We start from the raw sequence: 20,876 nt of genomic DNA, 5'->3' as shown, positions 1-20,876 counted from the left end.
GGGACAGCCGGGATTGGGAGGGGAGAACGCAGCGTGGGTTGGCAGCGGGAGGGAAAGGGAGACCAGCACGGAGGAAAGAGAAACTGGGAGAGGGAAGGAGAGAGAAAGTGAGAAGGAGAATCTGCAAAAGCAAGGGGCGAGGGAAGGAAACAGATGTGGAGGGAGCCATCGAGAGAGAGAAAGAAAGAGGAAGTGACTGAGGAAGGGAGGCAGAGATCAGACAGGGAGAGAGAGAATGAAATAGAGACTCAAGAAAGAGACGGGGGGAAAGAGACACTGTGAGTCGGAGACAAAAAGATTTGGAGAGAAACGGAAAGATTGGGAGGGAATGTAATGTGTGGGGGAGAGAATGAGTGAAGGAGGGACTGGACGAGCCAGAGACTGGGGAGAGAGAAGGTGAGATTGGGGAGAGAGAGAGAAGGGGAGAGACAGTTTAAAAGAAGGGAGAGTGGGAGAGGAAGAGAGAGACCCCAAGAGACAAAAGGAGAGTGTGAGTGAGCAGGTGAGAAGAGAGAGGAGAGGGTGACTAAGACTAGGGAGTCGGCCTCCTGGGTGCCCTGGAGCCCACCTTGCCCTCTTGCCCCCTGTCATTGGGACCCCAGAGCTGGGTAAGTTCCCTGGCTGGGCTGGGAGGACTGCCCGGGGTGTGCCGCAGGGCTTGGCTTGGGGAGTCGGCAGGAAGGGTTCGGGGTGCGCGTGGGAGGGCAGGAGACAGGTAGCCGGGGTGGCCGGAAGGGGGCAGGGAGTGGGGGTTCCCAAGCTCGGAGAGGGTCAAATTCTTGGCCCGAGGGAAGAGGACAAAAAGAAAGAAGCCCCTATTTTCCGTCTGGGGCTGCAAACAGCTGCCCCCTCCCCAGCAGCTGCCAGTGCCGCCCACCTCTCTTGGCATTGCTCTTGGTATGTGCTCCCAGGCCAGGGCCTCTCCCAGTCCCCCCACCCCTGTCCCCAAACAACAGGCTCTTTCTCCTCAGCCTCCTCCGACCTCCGGGCCCCTGACTCCCCGCTCTGTCCCCAGCCGGGTCAGCTGCAGAGACACAGCCCCTTTCTTTCCCTCCTTTCCACGAGCCCTCGATGGAGGAGGGAAGGCCTCGGAGCAGCCTCAGTCTGGCCAGCAGTGCCTCGACCGTCTCCTCGCTCAGCAGCCTGAGCACCAAGGTTTGAGCTTCCTGGCGGGGATGGGGAGGAGGGCGGGGTTCTAGGGCCACCTCCTCCTGGTGCCCCTCCCTCCCATTTCCTCGCCCTGGATTCCTCGCCACCCCAGACCCCTGGACTTGGTGGCTAAAGACAAAGGATCCTTAGCAGCAGGGTCTGCCAGGTCCAGGAAGGTCCCAGTTGCCAACCAACTCTAGCTAGGAATGCAGCAAGGCCCTCCTGCCTGTCTCCCCACCCTTTCACAGTTTCCCAGTTCTAAGCCAGAGCCACAGTGCTGCTTGGCCCTGCCTGCTAAGATGAAGCCACTGCCCAGCAAGGAGGAGACCCCTCCAGGAACTCAGAATCGGTGGCTACTCTTGAGGAGGGCCAAGGACTTCCTGTCCTGTTTCTAGCCATCAGATCTACCCAGTTAGGAAATCAAATAAGAAAAGACCCCTCTCTGGCCATAAGGTCCCGGGAGGCCCGAGAGCCTGGCATCGCAAACTGTCACCCCAGCCAGAAGTTCAGTGACAACAACCCATGGCTTCATCCTCCTGTCTTTCCCCTGACGTATTTCCAGTTTCCCAAGTTCAGAGCCTGGAGCTTGGATCTGTGTCACGGTCTCCGCAAAGGGTGTCCTTGTGGCAATCTGGATAAGCAGCCCCATCTGGGGCCCTCCTCTGCCCTAGACACGGTGGCTAAGGGATGTCACTCCCCAGCACCGAGGCTTGGTGAGCCGTGGGACGCTCTGTCGTTTGAAATGGGCAGACTCAGCACCAGGGGCTGAGGATGGAACGTTCCCTCTGATTTGGGGGACCTCCCAGCCACGCTTTCCAAGTTGGACTCAAAGGCTCCTCTGCATCTCTGGCCGTGGTGGCCAAGGGCATCCTCTCCTTGGCCATGAACCCTGGTATCCCAGGTCGCTTCCCCGCGGGCCAGGAGCCTCTTCCTTGCTGCCGCACACCTCCCCCTGCCCATCAGGAGCGAGCCTCTCTGCCCTGAGCTCAGTGCCCGGTGTCTCAGGGCAGCCCCGCCAGGGCCCGGAGCCCCCCTCCCGGGGCCCTGCTCACGTCTCTCCTCCTTCTCTCCTCAGAGGCCCACTCGGGCAGTAAGCAAGGTCCACGCCTTCGGGAAGAGGGGCAATGCCCTGAGAAGGGATCCCAACCTCCCCGTGCACATCCGAGGCTGGCTTCATAAGCAGGTGGCGGCATGGAGGGGCCGGCCGGGGAAGGGAAAGGACCCTCCCAGCGACTCCAGAGGCTGTGCCCTCCTGTCCGCAGCTCCCTTGTTTCTCTCCTTCCAAGCCCTAATTTTTTTTTTTCCCTGTCACTGCATCCCCCTTATACTGTCATTCACTTCTTCATTCCTTGACTACTTTTTAAAAAATTTTTTTACTTTGAAATAATTTCAAACTTACAGGACAGTTGCAAAAATAATACAAAACCAAGAGAGAGAACTCCAATCTACCCTCTATCCCCTCCCCAGGTTTATCAACTTTTAACACATTGCCACGTTCGTTATATTGCTCGGTCATCCCTCTCTCTCCCCCCATCTCTCTCATCTATCTACTCTCTAAACACTTAAGAGTAGGCTGCATACGTCACGCTCCTTGGACACTTACTGCTTCCATGTACGTTTCCTAAGAACAAGACTATTCCCTTATGTCACCACCTCAAGTTCAAGCCATTTAACATTGCTCTAAGGCTTTATAGTCTCTTCAGTGTGCCAGGGACCAGGGGGACACCCCTTGCAAATAAGGCAAGTGAGTTTCTGTTACATTCACGATGGGGGTGGGGTAAGGATGGATAATTAACTAGGAAGGGAAGAAATGGCCATGCTCATTCCAGCCATAGGAAGCGCCAGGGAGAAATAACTCGTGGGGGTGTGGGCAAAGTGGCCGGGGCACGAGGGTTGCGACAGACTGGGGGGCCAGGGAGGGCCTGAGCTGAGAACCAAGTGACAAGGAGCTCGCCGCCCTCAGATCTGGGGGTGGGGGGCACTAGAAAGCTCAAGGCCCCACAGCAGGTAACAGCCGGGAGGGGAGCGCTAGGGGTGATGGGGGCAGTGGTTCTCAAAGTGGGGTCCCTGGACCGGCAGCATCCCCGCCATCCTGAACTTGCTAGAAATTCAAATTCTCAGACCCACTCCGGAGCTACTTGATCAGCCCCTCTGGGGTGTGAACCTCGTGTACCTCAAATTTGAGGTTCACGGCTGTAGGGCCCCATAAGCCAGGGGAAGGAATTTGGGTTTTATTCCAAGTATGATGGGGGGCTCTGCCTTGGGTGGGGGCATCACATGGTTAGGCCTGTAGGAGGCGGCAGTGGGGGTTCAGGCAGGAGTGGTGGACACAGGGAGGATCCAGGTTATGGCTCATTGCTGCTTCCTGGCCTCGCTGTGTCTCAGTGTCCAGAAGAGCCAGAGCCAGCCTTGCTCCTCACACCAGGAGAGACGCCGTTAGGGGTCACCCCTGCCACGTGTGGAACGTTGTCTCGTCCAGTCCCCACTAAGTTCTCAATCCCCGGGTGACAGATGAGAAAGCATGAGGGTCAGAGTGATGAAATGACTTGTTCAAGCGAAACGTTTGAAAGGGGTGGAGGAAGGAGTCTAACTCAGGACCGACTGAGCCCAGAATCTGTCAGTGCGACAGTAACACGCTAGCTTCCAGCTTACCATCTGAAGTTAGGCCTCGGACACATGTCTGTCCCTCCCCATGTCTGTCCCTCCCCACTCCCTGGGTCTCTGTCCCTAACTCCGTGGGTCTCTGTAACTTCCTTGGGTCTCTGTCCCTCTAAGGCTCTGTCCCCCTCTCTGTGCCTCTGTCCCCCTCTCTGTGCCTCTGTCCCCCTCTCTGGGTCTCTGTCCCCCCCTCTGTGCCTCTGTCCCCCTCTCTGGGTCTCTGTCCCCCCCCTGTGCCTCTGTCCCCCTCTCTGGGTCTCTGCCTCACTCTCTGTGCCTCTGTCCCCCTCTCTGGGTCTCTGCCCCCCTCTCTGGGTCTCTGCCCCCCTCTCTAGGTCTCCATCCCCCTCTCTCTGGGTCTCTGTCCCCTTCTCTGTGCCTCTCTCCCCCTCTCTAGGTCTCTGTCCTCCTCTCTGGGTCTCCATCTCCCTCCCTCTAGGTCTCTGTCCCCCTCCCTCTGGGTCTCTGTCCACCCTCTCTGGGTCTCTGTCCCCCTCTCTAGGTCTCCGTCTCCCTCTCTCTGGGTCTGTCCCCCTCTGGGTCTCCGTCTCCCTCCCTCTAGGTCTCTGCCCCCCTCTCTGGGTCTCTGTCCCCCTCTCTGTGCCTCTGCCCCTCTCTCTAGGTCTCTGTCCTCCTCTCTCTGGGTCTCGGTCCCCCTCTCTGGGTCTCTGTCCCCCTCTCTGGGTCTCTGTCCCCCTCTCTGGGTCTCTGTCCCCATCTCTCTGGGTCTCTGTCCCCCTCTCTATGCCTCTGCCCCCCTCTCTATGCCTCTGCCCCCCTCTCTAGGTCTCTGTCCTCCTCTCTCTGGGTCTCTGTCCCCCTCTCTGGGTCTCTGTCCCCATCTCTCTGGGTCTCTGCCTCCCTCTCTGGGTCTCTGTCCCCCTCTCTATGCCTCTGCCCCCCTCTCTATGCCTCTGCCCCTCTCTCCAGGTCTCTGCCCCCCTCTCCAGGTCTCTGCCCCCCTCTCTCTGGGTCTCTGTCCCCCTCTCTGTGCCTCTGCCCCTCTCTCCAGGTCTCTGCCCCCCTCTCTCTGGGTCTCTGCCCCCCTCTCTGTGCCTCTGCCCCTCTCTCTAGGTCTCTGTCCCCCTCTCTGGGTCTCTGTCCCCCTCTCTGGGTCTCCGTCCCCATCTCTCTGGGTCTCTGCCTCCCTCTCTGGGTCTCTGTCCCCCTCTCTATGCCTCTGCCCCTCTCTCCAGGTCTCTGCCCCCCTCTCTCTGGGTCTCTGTCCCCCTCTCTGGGTCTCTGCCCCCCTCTCTGTGCCTCTGCCCCTCTCTCTAGGTCTCTGTCCCCCTCTCTGGGTCTCTGTCCCCCTCTCTTGGTCTCTGTCCTTATCTCTCTGTATCTCTTTCCTCCCGTGCCACTGTCTCTGGGTCCTTTTCCCTTTCCCTTCTATTCAGGCCTGTCCTCTCTCTCTCCAGGACAGCTCCGGGCTGCGGCTCTGGAAACGCCGCTGGTTCGTCCTCTCCGGCCATTGCCTCTTCTACTACAAGGGTCAGTGTCCGCGTGGCATGGCGTAGCGAGCCCTCCCACCGCCTTTCCACCTCCCTCCCTCCAGGCTCCCGGCCGCCTGGCCTCCGGGCGCCCCCTGAGCCCGGCCTCCCTTTGCAGACAGCCGCGAGGAGAGCGTCCTGGGCAGCGTCCTGCTGCCCAGTTACAGCATCAGACCAGACGGGCCGGGAGCCCTCCGAGGACGGCGCTTCACCTTCACGGTAAGTCTGTCCGTCCCCACGGGAACCGGGTGGCGGGGGCTGGGTGGAGGGTCCGCCAAGCCCCAGCGAGCCCTGGGCAGCCGCTGGTGGAGCTGAAAGGCCTTGACCAGGGCCCGTGGCATGCCCCCTTTTAGAGGGCCCTGCGTCCGGGTCCCGAGCCCTCTCGTCCCGCAGGCGGAGCACCCGGGAATGAGGACCTACGTGCTGGCAGCCGACACGCTGGAGGACCTGCGGGGCTGGCTGCGGGCGCTGGGCCGCGCCTCCCGCGCGGAGGGAGACGACGGGTGAGTAAAAGCCCGCCCGCGCCCCTGACCTCGTGTCTCCCCGGCCCCGCCCCTTGAGGCCCTGTCCCTTGGCAGAAGTGTCCAATCACCAGTCTCCTAGCTAAGGAGACCCCGCCTTTAACTTCCACTCCTCCAATCAGCAAAAAGTCTGCCTCTTATCGGCTCCTCCCACCATCTAGCGCTGGCCCTCCAATCGGAAAATCCGATAGACATTCTGAGCCCCGCCCCGTCAATCCGCAGTATCCCACGCTCTCTGATTGGCTCTTCCGGAAGCGGAGGCTGCCTGGGCCTTGGGGTTCCGGGGGTTCCTCGGCTTTGCATCCAGCCTGCCCCACCCTCAGGCTGGAGAGCTGGACTCTGGCCGGGTCAATCTCAGAGTCCGGAGGGCATTGGATGCAGCGGCCTCGTGGCCCTGTACAGATCACTTCCATTTTCCGGGCCTCAGTTTCCCCGTCTGCAAATTGGGGATAAGGCTTTAGTACTAGCCACCGCCCCTTTTTGGGTGGCCCCTGGGTCTTCATCTGCGAGATGGAAATAAGGGCTGTTATGAGGGTCAACGGGGTGATGCCTTTTTCCGCGCCCACCCGCTGGTGGGCGTCCCAGGTCCCCCGCACGTCCCCTGTCTGGGGAGGGTCCTGGCGGCCCCGGTGGCCCCCCGGAGATCAGAGGGCAAGAGAGCCGCAGCTCGGAGTCACCAGAGGTGGCTCGGATCTCCGCGGGGCGTGGTGGACCCCGGCTGCTCAGCCCCAGCCCCACCGCAGACCTCCAGACTGGACCCCGGATTCGGAGGGCGAGGAGCCCGGAGTGAGTTGGACGGGGGTGTCTGGAACGAGAAGGTTCTCTAGGGCTGAGCTTTGGGGGTTAAGTGGGGGGTGGGGGTGCCTTAGGGCGCGCTTGCTTGCACGCGCGCGTGCGCAGTGCAGAGTTTCTTGGGGGGGGGGGCTGCCCCAAAGGGGAATTACTTAGGGTCTGACCTGGAGAGGAGGGTTCTAACCCGCAGGCCGGAGAGACACACCGAGGAGAGTCAGGTCCGTGACGCGACTTAATGGGTGCTGGGTGTGGGGGAGGAACTCGTCCGCTCAGCTCCTCCGCTTCTCTCCTCCCCACAGCCTGTTCACACCCCTCTCTCGTCCTCCGTCCCCTCTGAGTCTTCCTCGGCCGCGTTCGGCTCCTGCGCGCAGACCCCCTCCCTCTTCAGGAGACATAGCAGCCCCCGCCCGACCCCACACCCCCCCTCAGTCGCGTCGACGTCCGGCCTCCCCTGGAATGGGGCTCTCAGCGCCGGACCTTCTCCCGGCCCCCCACTCCCCGCCGAGGACCCCCCTCCGAGCCTGGGGGAGGAAGGTCTCCCAGGAGCCCCCAGCACTGGAGTCAGGAGCCCAGAACACAGGTGAGCAGAGCGGCAAGGGGAAGCAGGACTGCATCTCCCGTGAGCCCCTGGGGCTGCCCTTCCAGCCTGGTCTCCAGGCCAGGACCCCCTGAGCATGATGGGGATTGTAGTCAAGGAAAAAAAACCCAGCTGGGCTCAGGTGCGGGGGGGAGCGCCGACTCCAGCACCCATCGGTCCTCGGGAGGTTTTTCCAGCCTGGTCTCAGGTCACTGCCCCAGGCATTGTGGGCGTTGAAATCCAGAATGCTCTCGGAGCTGGGGATGTGAGCCGGAGCCGGAGCCGGAGCACCTGCCTTGTTTCCAGTTTATCTTTCCAAGTTGGTCACCTGCTGTTTGCCTCTGAGCATGATAGGACTGCAGTCCAGAACACCCACAGCTACCGGCAGGTGTGAGAGTGAGTGCCGCCTGGCGCTCTTTTGCCGTGCTGGTCCACTTACTGCTGTCCCCTGCTTCCACAGTGGCACACAGCTGGAGACAGGGTAGTTGAGGAGGTGGGGTGGGTCCAGTTCTGAGCCTGAAAGAGCCTCCTGAGGCACTTCAATTTTGAGCACGCTTATTCTGATAGTTTTTACTAAGGTGTGCCGATTTTTAAATTTCTCTTTTTTTCTCTTCCTACCAGGCCTCCCCTGGCTCCTCCACTTATCTCCAGCTCCCTCCACGGCCCCCTGGCACCCGGGCCTCCATGGTTTTATTGGTAGGTACCCTGGGCACCCCAAATCTATCGGTGTCCCTCCCCGCCCCCAGCCTTTCTTTCCTACAGGGAATGTCATCTCTTGGCAATGAGGAGACTGAATATTTCACAGTCCTTGGGTAGGTGCTCAAAAGTCTTCAGCGGCCTTCTGAGCCCTTCTGCAAGCCCTTGTGTTAAGAAAGAGGCAATCGGAGGGACTCTCAGTCTCTAGAAGCAGGGCCTCTGGAGACCAGAATCAAAGTGACGTGTCTGGGGAGTGGGCTCTCCATAGCAATGGGGCGGGGGTTCTGTTCACACCGGAGTGCTTAGTCTGGCTCTGGACTTTGACTTGAGTTGCCTCTGAGGACGTGGGCACTAGCAAGGCACCTCTGAAGCAAGTGATGGTCAGAGGTTCATGCTTACATTTCTTGCAAATTCAAGGCATTGCCCCCCCTTTGCCCTAGTTTGCCCAGGTGACATCATTCCTCCCAGCAAGGAGGGTGGGGACACTGTGTGCAGTGGGAAAGGCCTTTAGCAGGTAAACTGCAAATGGAGGCCAGTTCTTGTCGGGGATGTGGTTGCTAAGCCAGGTGCAGCGCTAGTCCCTAACTGCCTGGCCTTGGCAAAGCCTCGTGCTGGATTGGGGGCAGCCCCGCCCCCGGAGCAAGAAATAAAGCCTACAGTGTCTGTTGGCCCTTCTCTGGTGCTTGGGGGTGATACGTGGCAGCAGTAGCAGGGCTCAGATCTGGGACTTATCGAACAAGGGGGTTGGGGGACTAAACCCCTAAGGGTGAGATTTACTGAAGTCCAGATTCTGGGTTACAGGGATCTGGGAGTCAGCCCCAGCTCAGAGCCGGTGGTGTCTGGATGAAGCTTGGGAGGCAGTTGCTAAGGAGGGTCATTCTCTAGCAGCAGAGCCCACTGAGACAGGAGCCTGGATTTATTCTCCAGGTGAAGGCAGTTTTCTCGTCAGGACCCATTCTTTTCCCATTGATTTGTGGAGGCGTTTTTAGCAGATACTAAGTTCTCATGTGTGTAATGGATTGCCTCATCTCTCCGTTCCACTCCATCGGTCTGCTTATTTGTGTGCCAACCCAGCATGTCTGCCCCTGTCCCTCCTTCTCTCAATTATTATGACCTTGTCGTGTGTATTACCATCTGGCAGGGCAAGCCCACACTTTTCACTCTTTTGCAATATTTTAGATTAAGCCTCTAGAAGGCCCTGAACTCCCCGGTCGGTAATTGAATTGCGATGGCAGTGAATCGACACATGAGTTCAGGAAGACCTAGCATCTTTATGTCAGGAACTGTCCTGCACAAGGTCATGGACTGCCCCTCCACTTAGTCAGGTCATGTTTTAGGGCATTCGTTCAAGTTTTACGTTTTTTTTCCCCATAGAGGTCTTGTGTTCTTTTTTTTTTTTAACTTTTAATTTTGAAATCATTTCAAACTTACAGGAAAGTTGCAAAAATAATACAAACCCCATAAAGAGAACACCCCACCCCACCCCAGATACCTAGATCTACCAATTTTTACATTTGTCACCTTTGCCATAGCGTTCTACCATCCATCCGTCCATCCACCCATCCATCCACCCATCCACCCATCCATCCATCCATCCACTCATCCACCCATCCACCCATCCATCCATCCATCCACCCGTCCATCCATCCACCCATCCACCCGTCCGTCCATCCGTCCATCCACCCATCCACCCAACCATCTGTCCATCCATCCGTCCATCCACCCATCCACCCACTCATCCACCCATTCACCCATCCACCCATCCATCCATCCACCCATCCACCCATCCATCCATCCACCCATTCACCCATCCATCCACCCACCCATCCACCCATCCATCCATCCACCCATCCACTCATCCATCCACCCACCCATCCACCCATCCGTCCGTCCATCCACCCATCCACCCGTCCACCCGTCCACCCATCCACCCGTCCATCCATCCACCCGTCCATCCCTCCATCCACCCATTCATCCACCCATCCACCCATCCATCCATCTACCCATCCGTCCACCCGTCCACCCGTCCATCCCTCCATCCACCCACCCATTCACCCATCCATCCATCCACCCATCCATCCATCCACCCATCCACTCATCCATCCATCCACCCATCCACCCATCCGTCCGTCCATCCACCCATCCACCCGTCCACCCGTCCACCCATCCACCCGTCCATCCCTCCATCCACCCATTCATCCACCCATCCACCCATCCATCCATCTACCCATCCGTCCACCCGTCCATCCCTCCATCCACCCATTCATCCACCCATCCACCCATCCATCCATCCATCCATCCATCCACCCATCCACCCATCCACCTCTTCTGACCATTTGAGAGCAGGATGCACAGATCATACTCCTTGAACATATGATACTTCCAGCTTAAGTACAGTTATTTATATGTTATTATTGATAACTCCTAAATTCCTGATAGTTTTTGTAGCTATTTGAATAATACCTTTTTTAAAATTATATTTTCTAGTCGTTGATGGGGTAGAGAAATGCTATTAATTTTTGTAGCTAGATCTTGCACCTGCCATCCTTGCCGAATTCTCTCATTCTAGGTCACCCGTTGCTTCCAATGGGTCTTCTAGATAAATGAGCATATCATCTGTCGGTAATGATCTTATGCTGTTGATTATTCTCCCACCAAGATGGCTCCCTCATCTCTCTGCTCTTTATTTCCGCTTGCTGTCTGCTCGTTGTGTCTGCTTATCTTCTTTAGAAGGCATCAGAAACCGAACCCATGTGGGAGTTGGGTGCCCAACTGCTTGAGCCACATCCATTCCCTGCTCATTGCATCTGCTCCTCTTCTATAGGAAGTGCTGGCAACTGAACCTGGGACCTCCCATGTGGGATGCAGGTGCTCAACTGCTTGAGCTACATCCATTCCCAGTAATGATGCTTTAATCTTTCTGCTTCCTATGCTTACATATATATTTTTTTTTGGTCCCTTTTCTTTTTTTTATAGCACTTGTCAGGATCTGTACTTCTCTGTTGAACTGTGGAGGTGCTATTGAGCATCCTTGTTTTATTCTCAGGTGTAGATAAAATCCATTAATGATAATACCCCATGGCTATTTGATCCCAGAGCCCAGCGGGTCCTCCTGAAGTCAGGGGTCCGGTTGCTCAGGGAGTGGACATGGGTCATCCCTTAGCCATCCCGCCCTTGAGATTTGCCAAAACAGACCAAATTTAGGGCTTGGCTCAGCACCAAACCGAGATGAGGACCTGACGGACTGTTTGACCCTTGACCTTTCTCCTTCCCCTCAGCCCGGTCCCCCCCTGGACTCGACCTTCCACCAAAGCTTGGAGACAGACGTAAGTGCTCCTTGAGCCCACCCCTGCGGAGAGGTGGGGAGGGCATGCGCTGGGTTGGGGGGAGGGTTCGGGAAACAGTCCCTACCTCTCCTCTCTCCAGACTCTGCTGACCAAGCTGTGCGGGCAGGACCGGCTCCTGAGGAGGCTGCAGGGGGAGATAGACCAGAGGCAGGAGGAGAAGGTGCGGGCCCAGGGCAGGCGCCCCCGGCCCGACCCCCGGGAGCCGGAAGGGCGGGTGTAGGGCCGGCTCCCCTGTCCTCTCTCCCGGGAGCCCGTGTGGCTTGCGCAGTCTAACCACCTTCCTCCCGGTGCAGGAGCAGCTGGAAGCAGCCCTGGAGCTGACCCGGCAGCAGCTGGGCCAAGCGACCAGAGAGGCGGCGGCTCCGGGGAGGGCCTGGGGACGCCAGCGCCTCCTGCAGGACCGACTGGTTGGAGTGCGGGCCACCCTTTGTCACCTGACCCAGGTGAGCCTCCAGGAAGCGGCACCGGAGGCCCCGGTCTCTGCAGGGGAGCTGCCCCCAGGGGCTCCTGGGAAGGTGGTTCTTGAGAATTCCCTCCACCCCAAAATTTAAAATGTAAACCTGCAATCGAAGCAGACAAGAGACAGCGGAAGTTAGTTTAGTTGGGGAACGGATGCGCTCAAGCGACTGAGCGCCTGCCTCCCACATGGGAGGTCCCAGGTGCGGTTCCCGGTGCCTCCTAAAGACAGAAACAAACAGCAACAAGCAAACAAATGGAGGAACCAAGGGGCGCCAATGCGGCTCCGCGGTTGAGTGCCAGCCTCCCACATACAAGGTCCAGGTTTCAATCCCTGGCCCTAGTACTTCAAAAAACAAAAAACAAACAAATAAAAAGAAGTTAGTTTAGTGGTTCAAGAAGGTATATAATTCTTTTTAAGAGGGTTATTTTGATATGGGCTTCCTGACTTCTTTGAATTTCATCTCCCACTCGCAGTAGGTGAGTGACCTTAGAAAGGTTACTTAACTCCTCTCGGCCTTAGATGTCACGTATGGAAACTGGAGATGCTGATTTTTAAAAAAGTTTTAAAAAAAGAGTAATAAAAGTAAGAAAAGCGGTATTTACTTCATAGGGAGAATTATGTTAATATATGCAAATGGGTGAATACTTAATGCTTAGACAGGCACCTGGAACATGGTAAGTGATATTTAAGGTTAGCTGTAATGATTATTTATCTGTGAAATGGGGGTGTTACTAGTACCTAACACAAGAATCAAACGAGTGCTCGGCGCGTGGCAGGGACTGAATGCCTGAGCGACTGTTGTTCTCACCTGTTATTGTTATTTACTGCGGGAGGAGGTGTCCGCTGCCAGGGGTGCACGCGCACTGTCTCGGCTGCCCCGAGAATCCGTGAGCTGCGTGCAGTGTGCCCCAGGGGAGCGGGAGGTGCACGGGCGAGTCAGCACCTGCTGTCATTTGTCTCCGCCACCGGCGCTTTGGAACCGCAGGTCCCACCTAGACTCGGGGCTGCCAGGCGTCAGAGCACAAAAGGCCCGTGGGAGTTGTAGTCCCTTCCCCCCAGGGCTCCAGGGGCCGGGCCTGCCTTCCTCCTCCTCGGCTGGGAGGGGCGGGGTGGGGGAGACCCGATGCATGGGGGTGCTAATAACCCCGTCTCCCCCTTTCCGGGCCCCAAGGAGCGGGAGCGAGTGTGGGACGCCTACAGCGCCCTGGAGCAGGAGCTGGGCACCCTGCGAGAGACGCTCGAGTACCTGCTGCACCTCGGGTCCCCCCAGGTACGTCCCTGCCCCTGGTCCACTCTGGTCCACTCCAGGTTCGGCCCTGAAATCCTTTCCAGCGTTTAGCTCCGTCCCGGGATCGAAGCCCCTCCCACACCCCAAGCCCCGCCCACCCTCTCTCCTGTCAGCCTAAACCCCCTTTTGTAGTTCTGACCCTGACCTTCATTCCAGAACCTGCCTTTGGAGTCTGAGCCCGCCCTCCCCACGCTCTGATTCTAAATCTTATTTTCCTGCCCTGCTCTGTGGTTGCAAACTCCGCCCCCCAGCCCCGCCCGCGCCTGCAGGCTCCTCTCTCCTGCTCTGCTTCCGCACATTTGTGTTGTTAAAATTATCCCCTGGAACGTCCAATTCTAAACCCAACCCCGCGGTCCAAGCCCCAGCCCTAAAGTCCTACTTCCTAGCGCAGACCGCTTCTTCCTTCTCAGCCTGGAAACGGTTCTAAACGGTGGATCTTGAATTAGGAACTCTGGCTTTGGTAGTGAACGCATCTTTGTAGATTTAAGCTCCAGCTTTTCATCTGAGCCCCAACGGCTTCTCCTGAGCTCAGCCCTTAACTCTAGCCCCCTCCTTTGATTCTAAGCCCCACCTACTAGTGTTAAATATCACCCAGCACAGGCAATATGTGCAGAGAACAATACTCACAACCAAGTTTAATGAGTACGGGAATGCTGGATTTAGTTTAACAGTTGGAAATTGGTCCATGTATTTCACCACACTTAACAGAATAAGAGAGAAAAACCCTGGATATGATCATTCCCGGTTGGCATTGGAACATTTGATGCAATTCAAACCCATTCATGATAAAAGCTTGGCAGAGGAGAAATAGAAGGGAACTTAATCTGAAAAAGGGCATCAGGGGAAGTGGACGTGGCTCAACTGATAGAGCGTCCACCTACCATATGGAGGGTCCAGAGTTCAAACCCAGGGCCTCCTGACCCATGTGGTGAGCTGGCCCACGTGCAGCGCTGCTGCCGCACGCAAGGAGTGCCGTGCCACACAGGGGTGTCCCTGTGTAGAGGTCCCCCACATGCAAGGAGTGCGCCCTGTAAGGAGAGCCACCCTGCGTGAAAAAAGCGCAGCCCGCCCAGGAGTGGCGCCGCCCACACAGAGAGCTGACGCGGCAAGATGATGCAACAAAGAGACACAGGTTCCCAGTGCCACAGGATAATGCAAGTGGACTCAGAAGAACACACAGCGAATGGACACAAAGAGCAGACATTGGGGGGGAAGGGGGAAGAAATAAATGTAAAAAAAAAAGGGCATCTGTAACAAACCTACAGCAACACTTATAGTTAGCTGTGAAATAGTGAAAATGCTTTCCCTGTTATCTGTAACATCAGCATTAGACCACTGGGCTTGGCCAGTACAATAAGCTATGAAAAGAAATAAAATGTGTAAGGACTGGAAAGGAAGAAGTAAAACTGTTTTCACTTAAGAAAATAATGGTGTATATATTATATTGAAAACACAAAGTGAGCTACAGTTTAGCTATTAGAACTAATGAGGAAATTCAGTATGCCACTGACAACAAGGCTACTATGCAAATATGTTTTGTTCTTTTTTTACGTACATACTAGTGCCAATCAATTAGGAAATGAAAATTTAAAAGTAGTGTTTGTATAACATAAAAAAATCAATAAAAAGAGAGTGGATGTTGCTCAAGCAGTTATGCACCCACCTCCCACATGTGAGGTCCTGGGTTCAGTTCCTGGTGCCTCCTAAAGAAGACAAACAAGGAACATACATCAAGCAAGAACAACGAGCGGACAACAAGAAAAAACAATGAGCAGATAAGGAGTGAAAAACAATGAGCAGACAATGAGCAAAAACAAATGAGCAGGGAGTGGATGTAGCTCAAGTAGTTGAGTGCCTGCCTCCCACATGGGAGGTCCTGGGTTTGGTTCCTGGTGCCTCCTAAGGAAAAAAAAGAAACAGGTAACAAGCAGACAATGAGCAGACAACGAGCGCAAATGATGAGAAAAAAAAACAAGCAAAAACAAGCAAACAGACGAGGGAGCCGTCTTGGAGGGGAATCAATAAATAAACCTAATGAACAATAGGCAAGACATCTACTCTGAAAACCACAAAGGATCATTGAGAGAAAGTGAAGGTGACCCATGGAAATGGAGAACAGTGCCATGTTCCTGGATAAGAAAAACAAGATAATGTAAAGCTAGAGAGTCTCCCCAGATGATCTCCCCAATTGGGATCTGCAATCCCAATAAAAATCTGAAGGTGTGGAGTGAGTGAGCTCAGTGGTTGAGTGTGTGCTTCAGATGTACGAGATCCCAGGTTCAATCCCTGGTACCTCCTAAAAAAAAAATCTAGAAGGTGTTTCTGTGGAGACTGACACATTGATTCTAAATTGTACATGGTAGTGCAAAAGGCCAAGAACAATCAAAGTGCTCTCCACAGAGACCAGAAAGCTGGAGGATTAGGACAGCTGGATCAAGTCTTACTAAAAAGCAACAGTTATTAAGACAGGGAAGTACTGATGCGAGGTTACATAAACGGACCACAAGGATGGAATAGGGAATTCAGAAACAGAGTCTCATGCACGTGACCAGCTATTTATGGCCAAGGTGGCACTTGAAGGCAGGACAGAAAGGGTGATCGTTTCGATAAATGCTGCTGAGACAGTGGGATGTTTACAGGGGGGAGAAAAACGAATCCTGACCCTTCAGTGTAGCCCAACTGATTTCAGACCCTTTCTGCGCAACCGTCCCTGCCGTTTCCCACCTTTGAGTACCACGTTCCTTCCCTGCTTCCGCCTCTCCCCAGGACAGAGCCTCTGCTCAGCAGCAGCTGTGGATGGTGGAAGACACACTGGCAGGACTGGGGGGGCCCAAGAAGCCCACCCCTCACGCTGAGCCTGACCCCCCGTCGCCCCCGCGCCAAGGCGAGGAGCCCTCGGAGAGGGAGGTGAGAGCCCCGCAGCTCTCTCCCACCCCCGTCTCCCGGGCCCACCTGCTGGACCAGCCCGTCACCCGCCCGCCGCCTGACCTCGGGCCAAACCCCCTGACCTCTGGGAGCCCCTGGTTTCTCATGTGTCACGTGGAGGTCACGGCCGATCCGCGTGCTGGAGCTAGCGTGTACCAGCCGCCCAGAGCCAATCGTGGGCCACGCGTCCCAACGCCACATTCAGCCACGTCTTGTCGGTAGCTCCGCCGCATTCAGCCACGTCTTGTCGGTAGCTCCCGATTGACCTGGCGAGGGGTATTTACACCACGGGAATTGGCAAATCGGCAAATCAGGGCTCGTCTCCTGCAGAGACTGGCCATCAGCCCTGCTCGCAGTGAGACGCCGAGACGGGGGCTAGGCTGTCCTTGACACCCTGGGGGCTGTCGGGAAGTGGAACCGCCACTGCCATTGCTGGACTCCAGCTGCTGCCGGCCCTGCCCTTCAAACCGGGTCCCCAGCCCACTCTGTGGCCCTCCCGGTTTTGTTCTTTACCTGAGTTCTTTCTGTGCTGTGGGGCCCTGGGCGGGCAGCTCGGAGCAGAGGCTATGCATCTGGTTCCTGGTGTCCGGGAGACCGAGATTCGGATGCCAGCTCTGCCCCCCGGGTGACCTCACAGGCTTGTTGTGGGGATTCGAGGAGATAAAGCCGGCAAGGTGCTCGGCACAGGGCCCGGTGATAAGAACTTGCACCTGTAACACCTTGCTGTACATCAGGTTCTAAGTCCCTTACAGGTGTGGCTCAATCTTTAATGAAAAGCTGACGAGTGGCCCAGAGAGGTAAATTAACTTGCCCAACGTCACACACCTAATACAAGGCAGAGCTGGGGCTTGAAACCAGGAAGTCTGGCTCCCGGTTTACAGTATTAACCTCCCTCGTGCTGTGCTCGAAAAATGGTAGCGATGATCATAATCCTTATTCTTTTCTGCCGACCCCTCCAGAGCCCACCCGAGTCCTTGGAGCTGAGCGCGCCCCGGTCCCCCGAGCTCGACTGGGGGCAGCCCCTCCGAGGCGATGGAGACCTCGCCAGCCCCATCTCAGGTGAGTGCCCCGGGGTGGGGGGGCCGTCGTGGCCGTCCCCGTCCTCACCGGCCCCGCTCTGCTCCTCTAGGTCTCGGGTCTCTGAGGACCTCCCGAGCCTCCAGCCCTGAGGTTCGCCACGCCCCTTCCCCACAGCCGGGAACCAAGGTAGGCAGTCCTGCCCTGCACCCCTGCTTCTGAGCAGGCAGGGTGTGGCCGTGCGAAGAGCATCGGGAGTGAATCTTGGCTCTGCTGTTTCTAAGCTGTGTGACCTTGGGTCAGTTTCTCAACTTCTCTGTGCCTCATCTGTAAAATGGGGCCAACAGCGGAACCTACCACCGAGGGCTGATGTGAGGATTAAAACTAGATAAATGCCTATAAAGGGTTGAAAATAGTGCCCGGATATACCCAGGATTACATCCATTCATTCAGCAAATATCTCTTTAGCATCCTCTGCAAGCCTGGCACTGTGCTATGCTTGCGTCGTCCAAGGTGACAGCCACAAGCCACATATGGCTATTTAAATTTAAATTAACTGAACTAAAATTAAATTTTGTTTCTCAGTCGCAGTGGCCACTTTTCAAGCACTCGGTAGCCACATGTGGCCAGTGGCCAGTGCGCAGATAGAACTTTTTCACCACCACGGAAAATTCTACGGGGCAGAACTGTTTCAGCGCTGAGGACACAAGAGTGAAATAAAATCCTTCTCTCAAGAATTGGACATTCGTGTGGGAGGAGGAGGGACAGATAGTAAACAATGATTTTATAAAGCTGCAAGACTAAAGAAATAAAAGCAGAGCAGAGGAAGGGGGATTGGGATGCTTGGGGCAGGGCTGGGGAGACCTCACGCAGATGGTGGTGTCTGAGGTGGCAAGGGAGCACACCTTGGTATTTGGTGGAACAGCATTCCAGGCAGAGGGAATAGCCTTTGTTAAGGCTCAGAGGCAGAAGTGGGCCTGGCGTGTAGGAGGACCAGCGAGGCCAGTGGGGCAGGAGGTGAGGGCAAGGAGGGGAAAGGGGCAGGTCTTGGGGGGACCTGGTGGGCTACTGGGGAGGACTTTGTTTTTAAGTTGAGTGAAGGGACCACTGGAGGCCCCTGAGCAGAGCAACGTGAGCTGCTGTCCCCGGGAACCGGCGCCCTCTGGCGGTCGTGTGGGTGAATAGAATGTGGGCGGGCCCTGGGGCCAGGCCAGTGAGGGGGCGGCTGCGGTGGTCCCGCAGGGAGGCGATGGTTGTTTGCTCTGGGTTAGAAGAAGTGGAGACTTAGGAGGGGGTCAGATCCTAAATATACAGATCTGCAAACTTTATCCAAACCCCTTGCGACCATGCAATTCAGAAATCAAAATTTTGCAGATTCTAGAAAGGTGATGCAGGACATATACCATATATTACGTAAAACCTCAGTGGGCATCTGGCGCCGCACCCTTAATCCAGCACCTTGACATCGCATCAGTGAACAGTGCACATGTTCAGAGCAGATGGGATAAAGACGACAGATAAGACCACAGTTTAAAGGCCCAGTTTATTTACAGTGCAATGAGATAAAGTATCAAGCACTTTTTATTTCTAAGGAAAAGGTTTAGTAAAACGTCACGTCACACATCCAAGTACAAACAAAGCCACATGCCTGAACGTTTCATGACTCAAGGACTCTAGAGACAGGGGCCACTGGTCAAGCCGTCAAAGCCGTCACTGAGCTGCAACAGGGACATCTGATCAGGGCCAGGAGTGCGAATCCTGCCGGCGAGGCAGGTGGCCACCACAGAGCCTCTTGCCACACCAGCGGCTCCTTAACCAAGGGCCTTGTTTAGACAGTCTCCCTTTCACTGAGTAAACGGTTGGAATCTCTTGCTCCCTGATAAAGACACATGTTGAGGGCCAGCAGTGAACTGACAGCCCACCTCACCTGCGTCCCAGCACTGCTGACATCCTCCCCACAGTCCTTTCGTGTTTCTGAACTGAATGCCGCATCACCGATTCTTCTGCCACCCAAGGAATGCCAGAGAGGAGAATTATTGTTGGTATCCAGCATTTCTTCTGTAGAAGCTTCCACGTGTACTCGATAATCTTTGAGCAGACGTAACAGGGATCAGTATCATCTCTCCTCATGAGTGATACAAAATTTGGTCCTTGGGAGAAGGCGGTGACTTGGTTTTCATCTACAGCTTCATTTTTCCAACATCATCGGTGCCCAAAGTCCGCGCCCACATTAGTTTACGATGATTTATCACCATCATTCCAAGTGTTAGAAAAAGCTGCAAATACGGGGGCCGTAAAATGTCGTGAGTTCTGGGCCCCCCGGGAACTGCAACCAGCCTGCGGTGACAAAAGGCTCCGGTGATTATCCTTGATCTTCACGGGGTGTAAAATTTCATGCATCCTGAATCTGGAGATGTAGTAGCAGAAAGCAAATGTGCCCCAGATGAGCATCCTGTGACCAATTCGACAGATACAGTCTTGGGGGCTGAAAACAAGACATTTAATTTTCTCCCGGTTCTGGAGACCAGAGTGGGAAGCCACGGCGTGGGCGGCCGTGCCCCTGCAGCCTGGACGAGAGTCCCTCCTGGCTCTCGCAGCTCTCAGCGGCTCCCGGCGTCCCTTGGCTTGTGGCAGCGTCACCCCAGCCGCTGCCTGGCTGTACACGGCCTCCTCCTCTTTTCTTTTGTCTTCTCCTCTGCGTCATTGGATTCAACGCCACCGGGAATGAGTTCCTCTCGCGGTCCTTCCCTTAATTACACCTGCCAAGACCCTTATTCCAAAGAAGGTCACGTTCTGGGCTTCCCCTGGATATGTCCTTGGGAAGGCACCTCCTAAGTGCCGCTTTTCCCAAGACCCTTGGGAGGGGCTTTCCAAAGCACTTGTTCAGGAACAGAAGCCTTGACAGTTTCCTCCCACTGCCGTGAGCTATTCTGCACTGGTTCCTGAATGTGTCTGGAAAGATTTATCTGCTTATCCTGACTTCTTATTAGCATGATAAAGCCCGTGAAAAAGCCACAGGCACGTTCCAGAGGCCTCAGGGCTTGGCTTTTCCCAGCAAGGGCCCGTGGTGGACTGCGTGCGCCCGGGGCCTTGGCATGCCCGGGAACCGGCGGCGTCACACCTGCCTCGGCCCCTGGTCGCCACTGCGGATGGTTTTCTGGGACCACAGAGTCATGAGAGAAGTGCTTCATCCAGGGCATCCCTTCAGAACTCAGCTTCCACCTGCTGGTACCTCAGGCAGCTCGGTGATGAGCTGCAGGCGTTCTGTCACCTGCCACCCTCTGAAACCTGACGTCACGAGGCTTCTTCCCTGCCGGCGGCCAGTGCGCGTGCGTGGACTGTTTGGATCTTCACGGAACGGTCGGAGAAAAGCCGGCGAAGGCATCCCGTGGCTTCCTCATCGTCATTCCCACTCGGGCAGCCGGGGGCCCAGGTCTTCATGCTTCTTAGCTTTTTGTTGATTATTTTATTATGGATGTAGAGATGCCATACATTTACCATTTCAAGTGTGCAAGTCAGGGGCGTTAATTACGTTCACGGTAGTGTGCAGCCGTCGCCACCATCCATTACCAATTTTTTGTAGTTTGCTAGGCTGCTGCAAAGCAACATGCTGGAAATGGGCCGACTCTAACAGTAGGATTTCTTTGCTTGCAAGCTTAGTTTCAAGGCTCAGAAAAATGTCCAAATCCAGGCACCATCAGGAGATGCCTTGCCCTAAGGTCCCCTGCGGGTGATCCTGGAGCCCCTGCCACAGGGCGAGGCGCCGGCTGGCCTTGCTCTGCTCTTCCCCTCCCTGTTTCTTGTTTCGTTGCCTTCAGCTTCTGGCTTCCTCTGGCTTCTTCTCTGTCTCTTCATATTATCCATTTATAAAGGACTCCAGTAAAGAGGATTACCGCCCACCCTGAAGTAACCTCAGCAAAACGGCCTTAGCAAGACAATAAAAAGAGAGAGAGAAA

The 20,876-nt window shown here is 55.7% G+C and overlaps 1 protein-coding gene and 1 long non-coding RNA gene across 2 annotated transcripts in view; one reads left to right on the top strand and one right to left on the bottom strand.

Annotated features, from left to right (window-relative positions):
* The first annotated feature begins 19 nt into the window (after positions 1-19).
* Positions 20-20,876, top strand: part of PLEKHA4 (pleckstrin homology domain containing A4) — a 26,763-nt gene continuing 5,906 nt past the window's right edge. Inside the window, 17 exon segments of the mRNA XM_058280540.2 lie at positions 20-608; positions 972-1,155; positions 2,225-2,332; positions 5,226-5,298; positions 5,416-5,516; positions 5,691-5,800; positions 6,404-6,604; positions 6,910-7,030; positions 7,032-7,190; positions 7,809-7,883; positions 11,162-11,209; positions 11,310-11,390; positions 11,524-11,673; positions 12,862-12,960; positions 15,745-15,885; positions 16,863-16,962; positions 17,033-17,109. Coding sequence (XP_058136523.1) covers positions 1,072-1,155; positions 2,225-2,332; positions 5,226-5,298; positions 5,416-5,516; positions 5,691-5,800; positions 6,404-6,604; positions 6,910-7,030; positions 7,032-7,190; positions 7,809-7,883; positions 11,162-11,209; positions 11,310-11,390; positions 11,524-11,673; positions 12,862-12,960; positions 15,745-15,885; positions 16,863-16,962; positions 17,033-17,109 — 1,728 coding nt within the window. The 5' untranslated portion in view covers positions 20-608; positions 972-1,071.
* LOC139436887 (uncharacterized) overlaps positions 18,445-20,876 on the bottom strand; it is a 6,525-nt gene continuing 4,093 nt past the window's right edge. The window contains exon 2 of the long non-coding RNA XR_011646391.1: positions 18,445-20,845. This is a non-coding gene — a long non-coding RNA (uncharacterized lncRNA). The remainder of the gene's footprint in view (positions 20,846-20,876) is intronic.

This window comes from Dasypus novemcinctus, chromosome 18 (assembly GCF_030445035.2).
Source record: "Dasypus novemcinctus isolate mDasNov1 chromosome 18, mDasNov1.1.hap2, whole genome shotgun sequence".
Lineage (NCBI taxonomy): Eukaryota > Metazoa > Chordata > Mammalia > Cingulata > Dasypodidae > Dasypus > Dasypus novemcinctus.
The sequence above is the reverse complement of the archived record's forward strand: the minus strand, read 5'-3'. Positions and strand labels throughout refer to the sequence as shown.